General features: G+C 53.7%; 1 protein-coding gene across 4 annotated transcripts in view; it reads left to right on the top strand.

Moving 5' to 3' along the window:
- The window catches only part of RBM5 (RNA binding motif protein 5), a 31,438-nt gene extending 23,223 nt beyond the window's left edge, over positions 1-8,215 (top strand). For all 4 annotated transcript variants that reach the window (XM_008260673.4, XM_008260674.4, XM_051852421.2 and 1 more), the window contains exons 18-25: positions 2,426-2,587; positions 2,921-3,070; positions 3,150-3,221; positions 3,856-4,035; positions 4,258-4,332; positions 5,631-5,728; positions 5,808-5,937; positions 7,587-8,215. In XM_008260673.4, the coding sequence (XP_008258895.1) occupies positions 2,426-2,587; positions 2,921-3,070; positions 3,150-3,221; positions 3,856-4,035; positions 4,258-4,332; positions 5,631-5,728; positions 5,808-5,937; positions 7,587-7,712 (993 nt within the window). In that variant the 3' untranslated portion in view covers positions 7,713-8,215. The remainder of the gene's footprint in view (positions 1-2,425; positions 2,588-2,920; positions 3,071-3,149; positions 3,222-3,855; positions 4,036-4,257; positions 4,333-5,630; positions 5,729-5,807; positions 5,938-7,586) is intronic.
- The last annotated feature ends 11,792 nt before the right edge of the window (positions 8,216-20,007 follow it).

The following is a 20,007-nucleotide window of genomic DNA, read 5'->3' as shown; positions in this document are numbered from 1 at the left end:
GAATACTTTCCTAATAAGTAGGTGTTCTCATTCTTTGACCCTTCATGAAGTCAACAAGCAAAATTCCGAGAGCATCCCAGAAAGCTGTTTCATGAACTTTGTCTTAACCAGTCCACCCACTTTGCTGTAACTAGACCATTTCTGCCTCTTGGTATCTAATGCTTTGATTGCTTTGCCTTTAAGATTGTACTGGTAAAGCCATGTTTCGTATTATGTTCAAATTTTTCATAGAAATGCTCCAGAATCTTGATTCCACTGATGAAAGTTTCCGTTGAAATATCTGCTCTTGTCTGCAGTTGATTTGGGTGCATCAGTTGTGGCACTCACTGACTGGAAAATTTGAGTTTGCTCCACTTGAGATTTTCAGTCAGAATCTTGTAAGGTAGACCAGTTGAAATACCTTTGCTGTCAGCTGTTGTTTCTGCTGTAAGGCACAAACAAGGTTAGTTTTTTTTCTTTGCTAATTGATAGGGATGGTCTCCCACTGCAGCCTTCATTTTCAGCATGACTTTGTGTCCTTTTAAAAATGAGTTACCCAGTTGTAAACTGCTGATTGATTTTGGATTTTGTTCCCATGAGCTTTTCATCAAGTATCTGATTTTCCTGTTCTTCTACCAGAGCTTCACCACAAATTTGATGTTTGTTATCGCTGCTGTAATTTGAGCAGAATTCATGCTGCTCTCATCAGGGTGCTTTTCAAACTAGTGTCTTCTCCCTCTTAGAACCTCAAATTAGATCCTATCTGGTATGTTATGACAAGTTAATATGAATTAGTTTGAAATCCATATTTTTTCCTAAAGTGTTCCGTGAACTTTTTGAAGACCCTGATACATCACACTGCAGTGTGCAGTTCTTCTAGTGTTTACATGTGTGGACGTTCATATAAATGCTGTTATTCAGATATAACCTGGCAAAGGTCTTTCATGCCCCTTGCCCATCAGTATCCTCCCCTCTCAATAACACTATTTTGATTTCTGTTACCATAGATTACATAGATGTTTTAAATTATTTTTCTTCCCATGTATTCTTTATCTTCTTTGATACAAAATTTAGTTTTAACCATTTAGAGTGTGCAGTTATTTTATTGGTTCTTAGAATAGTCACATTCTAGGACCAGTGCTGTGACATAGTAGGTTGAACCTCTCCCTGCAGTGTGGATATCACATATGGGCGCCAGTTCCTGTCCCGGCCGTGCTTCTTCCTATCCAGCTCTCTGCTTATGGCCTGAGAAAGTAGTAGAAGATGGCCCAAGTGCTTGAGCCCCTGCACCTGCATGGGAGGCCTGGAAGAAGCTCCTGGCTCTTGGCGTCAGATCAGCTCAGCTCCAGTCGTTGTGGTTATTTGGGGAGTGAACCAGCAGATGAAAGAACTCTGTAACTCTGCCTCTCAAATAAATATTTAAGGAAATAGAATGTCACACCCAGTCCCATTTAAGCAGTTACTCATTTCCTGTTACCTCTAGCCACCACTAATATTTCTATCTCTATGAATTCACCTATTCTAGACATTTCATATATAAGTAGAATTGGATAGTAACATTTTTTTATTTCTGGTGTCTCTTACTTAGCATCCCTGTATGTTCTTGAGGATAAAATTTAGCAGCTCTGTGGAGTAATATTTCTGGTGGTTTATCTTAACTTTTTAGAGAGCGAAAGCATCTTTTAGCACTCCGTAAATAAGTATTTATGATCAGGAGCTGAATATATAGAAGAGTAAAATAAGTACTTTTAATAGGAACTTGGCATTGATAGCTAGTGGTTTCAGAGAGAGTGAAATGAGCTTCTTTGCGACGTGCTTGAGCAAGCCATACCTCTGTACAGCTCTCCTCTCGTTTGTGAAGTCTGGCAGTTTCTCTGCCTTCTTTTAGGTGGCCATAGAAATTATGGCTTCTATGTCTGTTACCTGTACCACCTTCCCTGGGAGAAAATGACAGACTCCCCAGGGTCCCTGTTGAATAAGTGAGGAATTAAATTAAAAAGAGGAGAGAGGACAGATGATGCCTGTCCTCTCTGTGCAGTTCTGTGGAGCTCAGGCTCCTTCACCAGCACCTCTTTCCCCAAGCTCATGTTTATGATCCTGTTTGGTTGTGGGAGGCAGTCCAAAGGGCTCTGTGTAGATGAGCTATTATCTGGTTGTCACAGAGGGTGTGTGACCTGGTTTGTGTAAGTGGGCTGTCTGTGAGAAGGAGTGAGATGTGTCTATCTTCAGTGTCCCTTAGGTAGGCCCAGGATTAAATAGTGAAAACTAGACGCTAGAAACTTTACTCTAGAAGCTTTGCACCTCTTAGCTGGTTGATCATCCTCACCTATACTAAGAAGTACCAAGGGGCCTTTCTAAACAAAAAACTTGGATCTGCTTCATTGACAAATTATTTAATCACTTGACGTAGCAGAAAGTCTGCATTCATTGCATTTTTTTCTTCTAGTACTACTATAATTCCTTAACCCAGCAGTACCTCTACTGGGATGGAGAGAAGGAGACCTATATGCCAGCTGCAGAATCTAGCTCCCACCAGCAGACTGGTCTACCTCCTGCCAAAGAGGGGAAAGAGAAAAAGGAGAAACCTAAGAGCAAAACAGCTCAGCAGGTAAGGTTAATTGACCCAGTCAAGAGACCCATAGTTCTCTGTTTAGAGTATAGAGCTTAATTCTTCATTTTTGAGTTGTAGCTAGAGAGTTCTGCAACTTTGATTATACATAGTCTGTTTGCCTAAAAACCTAGAAAAAAAATTTCCTGTAAGTCTTCAAGACTTCAAGGATTATTTGTCATTGACCTTGATTTTATGTAATAGCATCTCAGAAATATTTGTAGGTAGGAGTAAAAGTATATACAGGGTAAGCTGTTGAGATAAGATCTTTGACTAGTTGTCATGGCAAAAGGGACATGATGTTTTATGGTGGTGTTTGTTGCTTGACATTAGATCGCCAAAGACATGGAACGCTGGGCTAAGAGTTTAAACAAGCAGAAGGAAAATTTTAAAAATAGCTTTCAGCCTGTTAATGCCTTGAGGGAAGAAGAAAGGAGAGAATCTGCTGCTGCAGATGCTGGCTTTGCTCTCTTTGAGAAGAAGGTAATGTCACGGGAAGGGCTATGTTTATAATGGGAGTTACGGAAAACTTAAGGTTTATGGATTCGTTTCTGTTTCCCAGGGGGCCTTATCTGAAAGGCAGCAGCTCATCCCGGAATTGGTGCGAAACGGAGATGAGGAGAATCCCCTCAAAGTAAGGAAATAGGACCAGTGTCTTAAAGACCAATTCTGGTTTATGTCTCACTTTGAATCTCAGCTGTAGTTTGGCTAATGGGATTTCTACTTGAAACTGGATGTGGTCTCTGTTCATGGGTATCTGGAGCAGTTTCTGCACCTAGAATCCGTATGCAGAGCTGGGTTTTCCGTGCGTGAGAGCAGGTGAGGTGGAGCAGTGAATACAGTCTGAATTCCTAAGCTCAGTTAATTGAGTTTCATCGCATCTGTAAAAGAGTTTTTAATGGTCTGGAAAGAGAAAGTTAAGATGAGAAAAAAACTTGTTTTACTGATGGATAGTGGTCTGTGTGGGCCATTAATCTGCTGTTCTATTTGGAGGTTTTATACATAGTCAGTGGTTTGAAAACATTCATCCAAGAACCCATTTCTTGGACCCTTAGAGAGTTGATACCAGAAGGCTGTTGCCAGGCTCAGCACTCGAAAGACCTTACTGCTCTGTACAGTCGATAAAATGTGACTCACTACTGAAGCATGATACCGGGTAATCAGGGGACACCTACATTTTAGATGAGATGCTGCTTTATCCAGGTACATGGCTGTCATTATCTTCTTGTTATACGTGTCCAGTAACCCATCCTGCCTTTTGTCCCCAGAGGGGTCTGGTTGCTGCGTACAGTGGTGACAGTGATAATGAGGAAGAGCTGGTGGAAAGACTTGAGAGTGAAGAAGAGAAGTTGGCTGACTGGAAGAAGATGGCCTGCCTCCTCTGCCGGCGCCAGTTCCCAAACAGAGATGCCCTGGTCAGGCATCAGCAGCTCTCAGACTTACACAAGGTGACCATGCTTTTCTGATCTGAGATGAGTAGGGGAGGCAGTGAGATGATGTGAGGGCCTTATAATAGAGTGGAAAGGAACATGGTAGCTCCACATAGACCGGGGCCCCTGGTTTAGATGCCATAGTGTATTAAATTGGGTTTTGACTCCAAGAGTACTTTGATTGCTAATGTTACAACATTTCTGAATTTTTACTGTGTCTGTAAAATATCTTTTGTATAGCAAAACATGGACATCTACCGACGATCCAGGCTGAGTGAACAGGAGCTGGAAGCCTTGGAGCTGAGAGAGAGAGAGGTGAATCGGAAACAATGAAGAGTATCTTGAGATTTTTTTTTTTTTTTTTTTTTTTTTTTTTTTTAATAAAGCGTTTGGTACCAGGATCCGGGGGCAGGGTAAAAAGATTTGTCACACACTTGTCACTCAGCCACCATAGCTCATGTAGACTGAACTCGGACTTTATGTGATTTGTAGTCCCACGGTGTCCCATCATGTTGTGTAAGTTGGAAGCACACCCTCAGGGCTGCTCACAGGTCCTGAATGCCACGTATTCACTAGTGAGGTGCACTGGACGCTACTTAGAAGAACACTCTTGTTTTATCTGGCTGTAAGACTATATGGGACACTTCCAGTTAGGCTCAGGGGTAGAGGCATGAGATTTTCCCAGGTGATTTAGTCCGAATGTGCAAGTAGGACTCACTCGGGCAAAGATAGAAGTCTGTGACACCAGTAGTGGGAAAGCAGTTGATGAGGCAGGTTGGCACCAGGCAAGCAGTATTTAAAATTTTTGTTTCTTTTTAATCTCTGAACATGCAAGTAGAGCCTGTGGATTAGGAATAAATGAGTGAGTCAGAAAATTCTTACCCTGATACAGTTCTGAGGTATCTGTAGATAAGGTTCTTGTTTTCCTCTCACTGCTTATGGTGTCAGATCCCCCAGCGACTGCTGAAGGGACCCTAGAAGCCTGTTCAATGCTGTCTGTCCCTGGAGGTGGGCCCATCTGGCTCCAGAAGGGCTCAGACAATGCTGTCCTCAGAAGACCTTCACAGGCTATAACCTACCCACTGCCCCAGTGAGCTGAAGAGTTTGACAGGTGGTAGGTAATTCAACTGCATTGAAAGCAGCTGTACACTGGTTCTGTACATAAGTCCCCTCTACACACTTGACCTTAAGATTGATTTTTCATCTGTTGGCTCATTACCCATGTGCCCTGAGTAGCCAGGGCTGGGCCAGGCAGAACACAGGAACCCAGAACTCCATGTGCGTGACGGGGACCCAGGCATTTGAGCCATTTTCTGCTGCCTGTAGGAAGCTGGATAGGAAGCCAAGCAGCTAGGACTCATACTAGCACGCCAGTGTGGGTTATGGGCAACGCAGACAACTGCCTTAACCCATGGTGCTTCAACATCATGACATTGTAGACATGACTAAGTGTGGTGAAGGAAGAGAGAATTTGGTATTTCAGGCCATTCTAAAAAGCCAGGATTCAGATTAAAAAACGCTTGAGGTGATGAGTCTTGAAATACAGGTACATTAGATTGTTACATATTAAAAGTTTGTGAATAATTCTAGCAGTGTCTTTTCCTTCTGCCTAGATGAAATACCGAGATCGAGCTGCAGAAAGACGGGAGAAGTACGGCATTCCAGAACCTCCAGAGCCCAAGCGCAAAAAACAGTTCGATGCTGGCACTGTGTATGTGATGTGCACCATTTTCCAGTTCGTTAGCTGGGGCTCTGGCTATTTTAAGTAACTGTGTGTTTGCCACTGGCAGGAATTACGAGCAGCCCACCAAAGATGGCATTGACCACAGTAACATTGGCAACAAAATGCTGCAGGCCATGGGCTGGCGGGAAGGCTCAGGTTTGGGAAGAAAGTGTCAAGGCATCACAGCTCCCATTGAGGTAAGCAGTAGGGTCAGGCTTCACTAGATGCCAGGCACATGGGCTTACTGCAGAGATGGGATGAAGTAAAAGCAGCAGAGGGTCTGGGACCCAGAAGCAGCTTTCCTTTAACTCAGAGGGACCGTGTCTTGGGCCAGCTGATGATGCATCACTGCCAAGTGGCAGCAGCCCCATCTTCTACCTCCTCTTCCCTTAACATGTCCATTTGGAGAAGTGGGTGTGGCACCCCAGTTGATTATTTTGATCAGATTTGTTTTGCTGTTTTTGTACAAAAAACACTTTGTTTTTTTAAAGATTTATTTATTTATTCATAAGTCAGGGTTACACAGAGTCCTCCATCTGCTGGTTCACTCCCCAATTGGCCTCAATGGCTAGAGCTGCACCAATCTGAAGCCAGGAGCCAGGAGCTTCCTCTGGGTCTCCCATGTGGGTGCAGGGGCCCAAAGACTTGGGCCATCTTGCACTGCTTTCCCAGGACATAGCAGAGAGCTGGATCGGAAGTGGAGCAGCCGGGTCTCGAACCAGCGCCCATATGGGGCACCAGCACTTGAGGCCAGGGTGTTCATCCACTGCACCACAGCACCGACCCCAAAATACTGTTTTTAAAAAAAAGAAGACCATGACACTTTCTCCTTAGTTACAAGTAAACCTTATCACTGAGAGTGCTTTTAAACATTACTTATTTGGAAGAGTTACAGAGAGGCAGAAAGAGGTCTTCCATCTGCTTCATTGCTGCCCCAGATGGCAGCAACGGCCAGAGCTGGTCCAGTCTGGAGCCCGGAGCTTCTTCTGGGTCTCCCACATGGGTGCAGGGGCCCAAGGACTTGGGCCATCTTCTGCTTTCCCAGGCCAGAGCAGAGAGCTGGATCAAAGTGGAGCAGCTGGGACTCAACTGGCGCCCATATGGGATGCCGGTACTGCAGGCAGCGGCTTTACCCACTAGGCCATAGTGCTGGCCCTGAGAACGCTCTTCTTTACCAACACCCCAGAGCCACTTAGATTGGATTTTTTAAGGAACTGTATTTTGATTTTGGTTGTGTGTGTGTGTGTATATAAATTTGCCAGGTCCCAGATTGAGCCATAACCTTCTGCATCAGAGGCCTTTGTCCCCTAGGCAGGAGCTCCACCATGATTGCTCACACTGTCCTCTGACAGCACAGCTTAGTTCAGACTATCTTTGCATGTGAATTCTATCATTGAGCTGTCCTCCTTTAAAAAAAAATTTATTTTAAAGGCAGAGTTCGATATTTTTGAGCCACTCATTCACTCCTCAAATGGCCACAACAGCTGGGGCTGGACCCGGCCCATGTCAGAAGCCTGGAACTTTATCCACATCTCCCACATGGGTGGCAGGGGCCCGCTTCGCCGTCTTCCACTGTTTGCTCAGGCACATGAGCAGAGAGCTGGATTGGGATTGGAACCTGTGTTCATGTTGAGTGCTGGTGTCTTAACCTATTGCGCCATGACGCTGGCCCTGAGCTGTCCTTCTGTAACCTGTATCTGTAATACCAGACCCTCCAGGCTTCAGGGGAATGCTTTGGGGCTCTTAAAGGCGTAGACATTTCTGTCTGCCACTGGGGAGTTTCGGGAGAGGTGGGAGCAGTCCTAGCATGCTTGCCAGCTGCTCACAGTCTGCTTTGTTTCCCCAGGCTCAAGTCCGCCTAAAAGGAGCTGGCCTCGGAGCCAAGGGCAGTGCGTATGGCTTGTCAGGTGCTGATTCATATAAAGATGCTGTCCGGAAAGCCATGTTTGCTCGGTTCACAGAGATGGAATGAGGCGGAGAGAGCGAGGAGGAGCTCCAAGAGCACAAGCAGTGGTCCATCTCCGAACTTCACTTTGACCACCTGTCTTGAAGGGCATGCTTTGTGCTGTTAATAGATTTTAGGGGGAACCACTTCGTTCTGCAGGGTTCTCCCTCCCACCTTTAAAGGAGTACCCCTTATGTGCATTATCTGGTGAATGGCCTTCCTTCCCGCCAGAGGGCCTGTGAAGAGCCCACAGGGGACAATGGGTTTTTATACTTCAGTGTACATAATGTAATGTAGTGTGTTTTACATGTGTAGCCTATGTTGTGGTCCATCAGCCCCTCATATTCCTAGGGGTTTGAAATGCCCTAGGGTGGTGGGTGACACCGAAGCCGCCTCTGTTGTTTGTCGTGATGTCTTTTCTTGGCAAAAGCCTTGTGTATATTTGTATATTATACATTTGTACAGAATTTTGGAAGATTTTCGGTCTAGTTGCCAAATAAGGCTCCTTTACAAAAGAAATCCTTGAAAAATGGGTGTCCTTGTCTTTCTTCCCGGTGAGTGGTGGGGTGAGGCATGTCTGAGGCAGTCAAGCCAAATAATTATTTATAAGGAGTGTTTTATGCTTTTCTTGTCCCCATCATCCATGTTTAGATTTTCAAGTTCAAGAGTTTAGTGTGTTTTGAAACTCTTCCTGGAATCTCAGCCATGGTGGAATGGGTGTGAGAACTTTGCCTGACGTGTTAGGGTGGGCGTGTCGCTGCTCTGTGGAGTGAAACCTGCTCTCCACCGTGACTCAAATGATGCCTGGTCTCCTTCCACTGGGGTGGAGGAAGCAAAGCTCCGAGTCTGACCCTGCAGCTTTGCACTTACTTCTTGGTGCCTTGGAGAGTTCGAGCCCAGTCATAGCTTTGTTTGGGAGAGGTGAAGGCAGATGCAAAAATGCCCACACCTCAGATTTGCAGACTGAGACTTGGGAACCTCAAGTGAGAGCCCAAGTTTGGCAGTTGTGGTGGGGAGTATTATGTTAGTTCTGGTCTACCAGGCTCTGCGGCCCTGAGGAGAGAGCTGCCCTACCTCCAGAGCCCTCAACCCCGGGGAGCTGTTGCTCCCTGCTCCCTAGCAGCCATCACAAGCAGCGTACTGGGAGACCTCTGACAGTGTGAACCCCACGTAATGGGATCCGGGAAGCTTGCTCTTACGTGGACCTGGCTCATCCAGGCTGAGGGAAGCGTCTTCTGTGGGGAGGCACAGCCAGCACTGACTTGGTAGCCTTCCATCCAACCCTCCTGAGCCCTGGGTTGATGTCCGCGTCCAGGAAAGCCACTCTTCTACATGGTGCCTTTTCATAGCTGCTCAAGCCTGTGTCTGCTGTAAGCCCTGGATGAGCTCCTGTGAACAGTTTAGGGTGCCTTTGAACATGAGGGCCCGGGCCCTCTCAGGAAAGCTGGATGGTCCCTCCAATTCACAGCATGCTCCTCCACAGCCACACCTGTTAATGAGCCTACCTAGCCAAGGTCTACAGCCCTCACCCTGCTGCTATACTGTGCTGGTTCTCGGGTTTGACAGGCTGTGCCTTTGGGCTCTGGTCTCATGGAAGACCATATTTAGATCTTGGTGGTGCTGAGGATGAAGCCCCAGGGGCCCAGGTAGCCTCCCACTGTCCTGTGTGTCTGCTGCAACCCCATGCAGGCATGTTTGACGGCAAGAGCTGCACATACGGATCGGGGAATCCCAAATCCCAAGTTTGGAAGAGACTTACTGAACCAGAGGGAGCCTCCAAGGTTCCCAAGTCCAGATTGCCCTTGGCCAGGACAGCTGCTGCAATGTGCAGGGCTTTGAGGGCCATCCAGTAACAGCTGTCATGGCCATGCATCAAACGAGTTTCAAAGCCCAGATGAGCAGCCAGGCCTGAGCTAAGCTCCCTAGGCATGCACAGTCTGGCTGGTGGTCCCAAGGGCGCCCTGAGCCCAGCCACCCTGATTCCAGAGAGCTGAATGCACTCAAGGACGGGGGGTGGGGGGTGGGGGGTGGTACAGAGAAGGACACTGTGCTACTGATGGCCACCAGGTGGCAGCACTCTATCATCATTTGGCCAGGCTAGTTTTTGTGGTGGTAGTGGGAAGGTGTCCCATTGAGTCCTGAGGTACTGGAGGTTTCCAGGGCCTCTTTGCTGGTCTGAGATTCAAGGAGAACTGGCTAGAACTTGGGATTTGAACCTCTCTGTTGAGCCAGGCTGGTGCCAAGTCTGCTAGCTCTGCAAGTTCCCAAGGGTCCCCTACTCAGTTTTTTGTTTTTAAGATTTATTTATTTGAATGGCAGGGTTACAGAGAGGCAGAGAGAGAAAAAGTCTTCCATCTGCTGGTTCACTTCCCAGATGGCAGAGCTAAGCAATGGCCAGAGCTGAGCCGATCCAAAGCCAGGAGCTTCTTCCAGGTCTCCCAGGTGGGTGCAGGGGCCCAAGGACTTGGGCCATCTTCTACTGCTTTCCCAGGCCACAGCAGAGAGCTGGATCGGAAGTGAAGTAGCCAGGACATAAACCGGTGCCCATATGGGATGCTGGCATCGCAGTCGGCGGCTTTACCCTATACCACAGCACTGACCCTTACCCAATTCCTTTTTTTTTTTTTTTTTTTAATAGAGTGGACAGTGAGAGAGACAGAGAGAAAGGTCTTCCTTTGCCATTGGTTCACCCTCCAATGGCCACCGTGGCTGGCACTCTGCTGCAGGCGCATCGCGCTGATCCGAAGACAGGAGCCAGGTGCTTCTCCTGGTCTCCCAGGTGCAGGGCCAAGCACTTGGGCCATCCTCCACTGCACTCCCAGGCCACAGCAGAGAGCTGGCTTGGAAGAGGGGCAACCGGGACAGAATCCGGCGCCCCGACCGGGACTAGAACCCGGTGTGCCGGTGCCGCAAGGCGGAGGATTAGCCTATTGAGCCGCGGCACTGGCCCCTTACCCAATTCTTATCTTCCCACAAGAACCCCCCCAAGTGGCTAGAAGGGGAAGTTGTCCCCACAGTTGGCCCTGTGTATAAGTGCTTTAAGTAGTGGCCAGCACTGTGGCATGGTGCGCCAATCTTCCACCTACAGCGCCTACGTCCCATACAGGCACCGGTTGGAGTCCTGGCTGCTCCTCTTGCTATCCAGCTCTCTGCTATGGCCTGGGAAAGCAGTGGAAGAAGGCCCAAGTACCTGGGTCCCTGCAGCCATTTGGGGAGTGAACCAGCAAATGGAAGACCTCTCTGTCTTCTCTTTATAGATAACTTTGTCTCTCAAATAAAATCTTTAAAAAATGAATATTTTTAAAAGGTACTTCAGGTAAATAATTTCTGCTGTGGATAAAATGCATTTCTGCCTCTCAAGCTCCCATCACTTCTTCATGATCATTGACTCCCACAGAAAAACGCTCCTGACAGCCCACATCAGTCCTGTAGCTTCTGCCCTGCAGCCTTGGGGGAGTTGGAGCCAGTTTTCCCAGGGCACCCAAATAGAAGCAGGGGATGCCTGCAGGCCCCCACGCCAGCCTCCCAAAATGTGGCAGCAGGGGTGGACTCGTGGACTTGCATCAGAATCCTATTAGGAGGGAGGCACACCTAGCCAGAAAGAACTTTCCAGCAGGAGGCAAGGCCAGGGCAGCGACCTCCCATCCTGCTTGGCCCAAACACTGCTTCCACTGGGTTTGAAGAAGAGGGTATACATAACAAACCAAGGGGGCAAACAGAAGCCATGGCTCAGAGCAGTTGCTGGAGGTTACTGGGCTTGGCTGCTGTTGGGCCCTGACCCAGCTGTCCCTGCCCTGCTGACCCTAGGTCAACAGACTCAGTGGAGATGAATCCCAGCTGCAGGCACAAGATCAGGCCCTAGACTGCTACACCCCGACCCTGGAGTGAGCTGGGCCTCAGGGTGACCCCAGGGCCCTGTGGAGAGTGAGAAGACAGTTGGGGAAATGCAGGAGAAAAAGACAAGTAGGGTTAAGCCACTCCCTGCAATGCTAGCATCCTGTATGAATGCCAGTTCGAGTCCTAGCTGTTCCACTTCAGATCCAGCTCGCTACTAATGCACCTGGGAAAGAGGTGGAGGATGACTCAAGTCCTTAGGCCCCTGCACCCACGTGGGAGACCCAGAAGAAGCTCTTGTCTTGACTCCTGGTTTCAACCTTGTCCAGCCCCAGCCACTATGGCCATTTGAGGAGTAAAAGGGAGAGAGAGAGAGGTCTTCCATCCCCTGGTTCACTCCCCAAATGGCCACAATGGCCAGAGCTGAGCCAATCCAAAGTAAGGAGATTCTTCCGGGTCTCCCATGTGGGTGCAGGGGCCCAAACTCTTGGGCCGTCTTCTGCTTTAGCAGGGAGCTGGATCAGAAATGGAGCAGCTATGCCCATAAGGGATGCTGGCACCACAGGCAGTAGTTTTACCAGCTATACCACAGTGGCAGGCCCTAAATAAACCTTTGTGGGGGGGCAGTGCTGTGGCATAGTAGGTTAAGCATCTGCCTACGGCACCGACATCCCACTTGGGCACCAGTTTGAGTCTTGGCTGCTCCTCTTCCTGTGCAGCTCCCTGATGATGGCCTGGGAAAGCAGCTGAGGATGGCCCAAGTGCTTGGGCCCCTGCACCTGCATGGGAGGTCCAGAAGAAGCTCCTGGCTCCTGCCTTCAGACTGGCTCAGCTCCAACCATTGCAGCATTCGGGGAATAAACCAGCAAATGGAGGACCTCTCTGCCTGTAACTCTGCCTCTCAAGTAAATAAATCTTTAGGCCGGCGCCGTGGCTCACTAGGCTAATCCTCCACCTGCGGCGCTGGCACCCGGGGTTCTAGTCCCTGTTGGGGCACTGGATTCTGTCCCGGTTGCCCCTCTTCCAGTCCAGCTCTCTGCTGTGGCCAGGGAAGGCAGTGGAGGATGGCCCATGAGAGACCAGGAGAAGCACCTGGCTCCTGGCTTCAGATCAGCGCAGTGCGCCGGCTGTAGCAGCCATTTGCGGGTTGAACCAACGGAAGGAAGACCTTTCTCTCTGTCTCTCTCTCTCACTGTCTAACTCTTCCTGTCAAATAAATAAATACATAAATATTTAAAAAAGAAAAAAATAACCAGACAAGTAGTGACAAAGAGGGAGGCCTAGAGGATGCCAGGAAGAGGAGCAGCCAAGAACACAGGAGGCCGAGGGGCAGGACCACACCCGGGGAGGGGCCGGGGCAGCGGGTTCTGCTCTGCCCAGCACAATTCTGCATGCTGGTGGCAGAGGCCTTGGCAGACTGGTGAGACAGGAGCAGCCAGGAGGCCTAGCCTGGACCCCCACCCTCGTACCCAGGCCAGGCTCCCAGCAGCAGGCAGGCATCATCACCCACCCAGGTCTGCCTGGACAGAAGCTATTTGAGAATGATTCATGGATGCAATTAAACCTACCCCCAACTCTCTGGCTCAGGCCTGCAGCAGGGTGTGCAGGTGTGGGAGCCTAGCCGGAGGCCCCCAGCCCCAGCACAGCCAACTGCATCCCCATGGCCTGGAACAAGACAGGGCTGAACCCAAATCCTGAGGGCACCCGAACAGGGGCTTCACTCCCCACTCTCTCTTCCCCCACCCATGGGTTGGGCTGAGGCTGCCCAGACCTGCAATGTCTGCACATGCGCACATCTACGTAGGCCCCTGGTCCTCCAGTCGCAGTGTGCGCATGTTTGCCCAGCACCCTGGGAGTGCATGGGGTGCTATGTGCAGATGCCTGCAGACCCCAGTGCATGAAGCCTGCTTTTGCTCCTACACACCTCTCCTGGGGCCAACGGCCCATCGTCAGGCACATGGGGCCAGGTGCGGCTGCAAAGGCGTGGCCTCGTGCACAAGTATCACCGGGCTCTGGCCCAAGCCACTGGGGATCAGGTGTGCCTGGTGCCCCTGAAGGAGGAAGGGAAGCTGGTCTGGCAGTAGGCTGGGAGTGCCCGGGGCGCAGCGGGACAGGAGTACGAGCCACCACCCATCACGCACCCCCGCGTGCACTCAGTCCCTCCTGGGCTCCCCCTTCCAAGGAGGTGGCCCTTAGGGGTCTCCCCCCAGAACAGGTCCCTGGGCCAGTGGCTGCTCAGGGGTAGCAGAGCCACACAGTAAGGAAGTGGGCAAGGAGGAGCCACAGTCCATTCATGGCTCAACACCTCCCTTGAAACCCTGGCAGGCGCCTCGCAGGGAGGGGAAGCGCCCCTCTCACCCTGCTGACCTGAGGCTCCCACAGGGACACCCAGGTTTCCGCACCTGACTCTGCCCAGCCACACGGGTTGGCGTGCTGAACCCTGCCCTGGACTGGGCCTGGCCACCCCTCAGACTGCCACCCCGTCATCAGGGAGGGGAGGAGCCTCCAGGATCAGCTGGGCTGGCCTCCTCCCTCAGACAGGGGTCCCCCTGGAGGAGGAGACAGCCTACACCTTCACCCCAGCACCTCGGCTGGCCCAGCCGGAGAGCCGGAGAGCCCCTTGCCATCTCCCAGACTCAATGCAAAACGTGAGCAGCAACCACACGCCAGCACCACCCCCCCTGCAGATTTTTCTGGTTCTTATTAATGTAAATGAAATCTGCTCTGAGCGCCCTTAATGGAAAGCGTTCCTGGAATTTGACTGTGCACACGTGGGGTGGGGGGCGCACAGCGAGAGGGCGGGGGGAAAAACCCTGAGATTAACCCTTGTGCTGCCAGACCCCACCCTGACCCTGGGGCCAGGGTGGGGTTTGGCTGCACAGGACGAGGGTAGTCACTCAGGCCCCCCCTAGAACTGGGTTTCATCCGGACATCTCACGTGGCAGAGAATCCTCTCTATTCTACCCTTTGTCCTGGGGCCAAAGGAGGCCTTGACAGGAAACAGGGAGCCCTAGAAGGTTCTGGATTGAAGAGAAGCCTGGCCAAGGACAACAAGGAGAGGGCTGGGGGCAGCTGACAGTGGTTCTGCCCAACTTGTCCTCAAGTCCAGCCTGATTTTAGAGGGGGGACCCGGCCAGACCCCATGTCCCTAACTCCTGAGCTAGATGCACCAGGAAGTTCATCTCCGTGACTGTGGGCCAGAGGGGAGTTTGGGACCCCAGAGTGGACGCCCAGGGCCAGTGGCTGCCGGGCACTGGAGTGCGGAAAAGCCCTGGCCCAGAGCCCGCACCGTGCTCTGCCTGGCTCCCTCGCTCCAACCTGGATGCTTGTTCCGGCGGGCCCGGCTGAGCCGCGTTTTACTGCGCCCGTGGCTGGGACTGGGACGTCTGCTTCTTCGGTGGGGGTGGGGAAGAGTCTAGGATTTCAATTCCTCCCAGGTGTGGCTCGGTCTGCAGGATGCCGTAGGGAGGCTGACTTCGGGGCGGGCACCTGGCGGGGCGGGAAGGAGGGGGTGGGGCTGCAGTGAGGGCGCTCAGGAAAAGGAGGCCACAGAGGGGGTCTCAGGGAGAAGGGGGCTCGCGGGGGAGGTCTCTGGGAGGAGGTAGGGGCTCGGAGTCGGGCTGCAGGCTTGGGGGATTAGAGGGCTGGGGCTGAGGGAGGGGGCTGGAGGGGCGAGGGGCAGGGCCCAGGGAGGGGCCTCAGCCCGGGGCTGGCTGTGCTGGGGGACAATGGGCTGCCAATCCTTCTTCCCACCCACACCTGTCAGGCAGGCTGGGGGAGGGGCCTGACCCACTTAGCCGCCTCTCCCCCAGGCTTCCACTAATGAGCAGGCGGCTGGGCCGGGGAGGCGGCTTCCCCAAGGCTGTGCCTGAGGCTGTCCCTTCCCCCACAGCCCCTCGTTACCTCCTGGGGGTGTTCTGGGCCCAGGCTGCTCCCCTCTTCTGCCACTCGGCTTGCCTGGCAGTGAGGAGGGGGCCCCCAAATGTGCCCCTCGGCCCCTTCTTCCCCGGACCGGGCAGACAAAGGCCCCAGCTCCCTGCTGCGAAGCTCTGCACAGAGCTCCTCTTTGATTCCACCTGTGGGGCCCACCCGCCTGCCAGTGACCAGCGCCGGGGAGGAGAGCCCGAGCCGGGCGCTGCGGGTCTGCTCTGACCTGACCGTGTCCAGTGCCCGTGCCCAGTGAGAAAAGGGGTCTGGAGGAGGGGACAGGGAGGTACAGGATCCGGAAGGCAACTGGGAGGAGGGGAAAGGTTAGGGAGGATGCGGCTTCCTTTTGTGTCTTACAGATTTTGTGTATTTACTTGAAAGGCAGAGCTCTTCCATCTCCTGGTTCACTCCCCAGATGAACACCACAGCCAAGGTTATGTCAGCCAAAAGCCCAGAATCCCATCTAGGTCGCCCACGTTGGGGTGGCAGGGACCCCGCCACTTGGGCCATCCTCTGCTGCTTTCCCAGGCGCATCAGCAGGGAACTGGATGGGAAGTGGAGCAGCCGGTCTGGAATCCGCACTTGGACTGGAGATGCTGGTGTCCCCAGGGGCATCTTAACCCCTGCCGCACACCAGCTGGGGACACAGCTCTGGGAGCAGAACTGGGGGGGTGTGGTGTGGGCAGCTTGGAGACTGGGGCGGGGGGGGGTGGGGGGGGTGGCGAGGCAGCCTGTCTCCCCAGCCTCAGCCTCTTCTGGCTCCTCCCCCACATTCCTGGGGTGCACGGGAAAGCCTGACGGCTGGATTCCACCCAAGTCCCCAGACTCCCCCTGCCTCTGTCCCGCTGTCCATCTGTCCTCCCCTCCCCAAGGATCGCAAGGCCCAGGTGGCACTCTCCTCTCACAACACCCTCAATTAGAGAAGCGCTCGCAGACCATGGCAGCATCTGCCCCCCCACCCCGCCCGGGCCAGCTGCAGGCTCTGGCCCCTGGAGCCTAATAAATATTTATGATGAGATAAGCAGGATCTGTCAGGCCCCAGCCCAAACCTTTGTCCTGGGAGCAGGAGAGGCAGCCTCAAAACCACAGGACTGGAGCTTCCCGGGGCAGAGCTGAGTTTCTGGGCTACAGGCAGGGGCAGGCTGGATAGGCCGGGCTCCCTGCTGGGGACAGGGCTGGAATGGGATCTGGCCCAGGAGTAGGGGTGCTGAGGGAGTTGCCTGCAAGGTGCTGCCCTGACCAGGGCCGATCCCCTGTCCCCTTCCCCAAGTCCATGACCATGCTGGCTGTCCCCACTGCAAGCCTGGGTATCCTGGGCCTGGGGCCAGGGGCCTTCTGCACTTGACTCCGCCCCCTCCTGCTGACGATGCCACCCTGGCCTCACTGGCTCCACATCATCAAGACTTTGGCAACACCTAGGCCAAGACCCCACCAACCAGAGGGGCTTGCAGGACAGCCCGCTGCAGACCCCAGGGACGCGAGTGCTGGCGAACACAGTGCCCGGGCGGCCCCCTGGGTGGTCAGCCGGCGGACAGCACACCTGAGGCGGCTCAGTACTCTCCTCGTGGTGTAGACAAACACCACTCCAGGCGGGGCTAAGAATCGTACCCAGGGAACACGATATCCAAAGTGTGAGGAGACGCGGCAGCAGTGCAGAGCGGTCCAGTTCCTGGCCAAACGCTGTGTCCAAGGGGAAGATGCTTCTCCCCGCCTGCCTTCGGGACGTCGGCGGGGTCCTCGGTCAGGATGTGTACGGTACCCAGGACGTCCTGGAATCCTTGAACTCAGAGCGTGAGCAGCTGTTGCAGCGGTGAGTACGAGCCCTGGGCGGCTGGGGGGACGTGTCTCCTGGGCCAGAGACACTCACGTTTAGTCTCCGCTCCGGTGCACACAGCTGCTGTCCCCAGAGTGAGGCTGAAGCCACACTTCGGGACAGTCCTTAGCTAAGGTAGCTCTGAAATGGCAGGTGGAATATCAGTGCCAGTGAGCCCAGGAGGTCCTGGGTGTTCCTGGCTCGCGATGTGGGGCCCAGGTGACCAGGAGGTCACCCACAGTTTCCAAGCCCACCCAGGCCAGCTCTGCCACGCTGGGCTGGGGCAGGAGTCCCTCAGTGGGCCACGGGGCGCCTTCCTTCCTGTTCATGGGTGCCTGGAGGCTGCCCGCCAAGCTTTCTGAGAGAACCGCCGGGTCCATTTGGTGCAGGGCGGAGGCAGAGGAGAACTTGTCCCTGAGCTAGAGCCCTCGGCCCTGGCTCAGCCTCTTGCCTTCCGCCCCAGGTGCTCCCTGCGTTGCACACTGGCGCAGGGTGCAGCAGGGTGCCACTGGTCAGTTTAGGGGCTGCAGTCAACGGTGGCCCCTGAGAGGGCAGAGAGGAGACCCATGCAGGCTCAGGACTGGCCCTGCTCTGAGAGAGGTCTCTGGCGCCTGCCTGTGCTGGACTGCACCTGCCATCCCTACATGTGCAAGAGGTGTGGCCTGGGCACAGGTCCCCCCGCCCCCGCAGGGTCAGTGCCAACACCCTCTCTCTGGCCTAGCTCCAGCCAGAGCTAGGAACCTCTTTCCAGGTCTGAGTGGCAAATGGTCTGTCTGACCCCAACCAGGAGCTTCCTCCTCAGGGAAGATGGGGGCGGCTCCCCAGGGCCCCCGGCTTGGTTTTTGTGCTTAGCGAATAGGTGTTGCTGTAGGTGGTATGGTAGGGACCTCAGAATTCTTTTTTTTTTTTTTTTTGACAGGCAGAGTGGACAGTGAGAGAGAGAGACAGAGAGAAAAGTCTTCCTTTGCCGTTGGTTCACCCTCCAATGGCCGCCGCGGCCTGCGAGCTGCGGCCGGCGCACTGCGCTGATCCGATGGCAGGAGCCAGGAGCCAGGTGCTTTTCCTGGTCTCCCATGGGGTGCAGGGCCCAAGCACCTGGGCCATCCTCCACTGTACTCCCTGGCCACAGCAGAGGGCTGGCCTGGAAGAGGGGCAACCGGGACAGAATCCGGCGCCCCGACCAGGACTAGAACCTGGTGTGCTGGCGCCGCTAGGCGGAGGATTAGCCTAGTGAGCCGCGGCGCCGGCCAGGACCTCAGAATTCTTTAACCTGGGGTGACCTGGGATAGCAGGGAGACAGGATCCTAAAGGGGTAGCCCTGGGCCCAATCTCCCCTCCTAGGGCTGGGCCCTGCTAGTCCCAGTTGTGCTTTTAATCGTGGGATGTGGCCGTCGCAGGCAGAGGCTTGTCCCCTGCACCACACTGCCTGCCCTGGTCCCAAGCTTTCTGCCTGGGTGGGGGTAGTTGGGCTGGGGAGCTCTCTGAGGCTTGCGCTGAGCCAGGGAAGCTGGGGCAGGAGTACCTCTGCCTCCCTTCCAGATATTAGCACTGGGCCTCCTGGGAGAGCAGGCCGAGTCGGGGCTGCAGGAGGCCTGGGAGTGCCTGTGCTTTTTCTCCCGCTTCTCCAGTGAGGAGCACCTCCCTCCCTCCCTCCATGACTTCTAGCCCAGGCAGCCCCGGCATCCCGGCAGCCGGGCCGGGGCAGCCTGCATGAGGCTCCAGCGTCTCCTGGGAATTCTTGGTCCAGGCCATGCTCTCCCTTGAAGGGAACGCCGGGGGTGGGCTGAAAATCCAGGTTTCAGCAAAGTTGCCTGAAGCTGGCAGACTAGGAGGCAGACACCCCCACCCCTACTCCACACATGCGCAGCCAGCTCTCCAAGGCCACAGGCAGCCCATCTACTGTCGGAAGCGCAGCTACACTAATGCATTAATGGAAAAGCCCAAGACTCCGGGAGCCACGATGCTCCCAGGTGTATCTAACAAGCATCTTCTGGCGTCACCGGGTAACCCAGGAGTCAGGCTTGGCCAGGGCCGACGAGCCTGAGTGTCCAGCTCTTAGCACGGGTCCTTGGATGTCTGGGGGTCAGCTGGGACCCAAAGGCTGCACGGGTCACTCTGAGCCTGCACCAGAACTTGTGAAATGTCGCTTGCGGTTCCGGCAGCCAGGCCGTGCAGGGCTTCCTGAGTGTCCTCAGTTCCTTCCTGCGCGTGCTGGCCCCCGTGCTACACCAGAGTCTGCATGGCAGGGGTCCCCCTCCAACCCAGGAGACGAGACGAGGGCGCCAGAGATGACCGCCGCCTTGAAGAGTCTCCTGCAGGTGTCGGTGTGCGTCGGCATCGTGCAGGTGGAGCCAGGTGCGGGCTGCTCTCCGCAGCTGTAATACCAGTGGTGCTGACTCCCAGACTCTAACTCCCTGAGCTCAGGAGTCAGACCCGAGTCTCCCAAGGCCCAGGCTCCAGCCGAAGAGGAGCCCAGTTCAGCAGGCTTAGGACCCGCTCCACACTCTCAGACTGGAGACCCTAGAGATGGGCAGGCGGCAGGAGCTCAGGGGTTCCTCCCCACGTTTCTTTCTTCCCTGCAGCCTGGGCTGCGGGTTCCCTGGAAAGGGGGGGGTGAGTGATCTCAAGCTGTATTGCCCCCCACCCCCAACTGCCCAGCCTCCTCTGCCCACCCCCTCCGGCCACATCCCAAATCCCCAATCCCAGCAGCAGACCTTGGTGTTTGCCTGTTGCCATGGTGATGGGATG

This window comes from Oryctolagus cuniculus, chromosome 10, assembly GCF_964237555.1.
Source record: "Oryctolagus cuniculus chromosome 10, mOryCun1.1, whole genome shotgun sequence".
Lineage (NCBI taxonomy): Eukaryota > Metazoa > Chordata > Mammalia > Lagomorpha > Leporidae > Oryctolagus > Oryctolagus cuniculus.
This window is presented reverse-complemented; position numbering and strand designations above follow the sequence as displayed.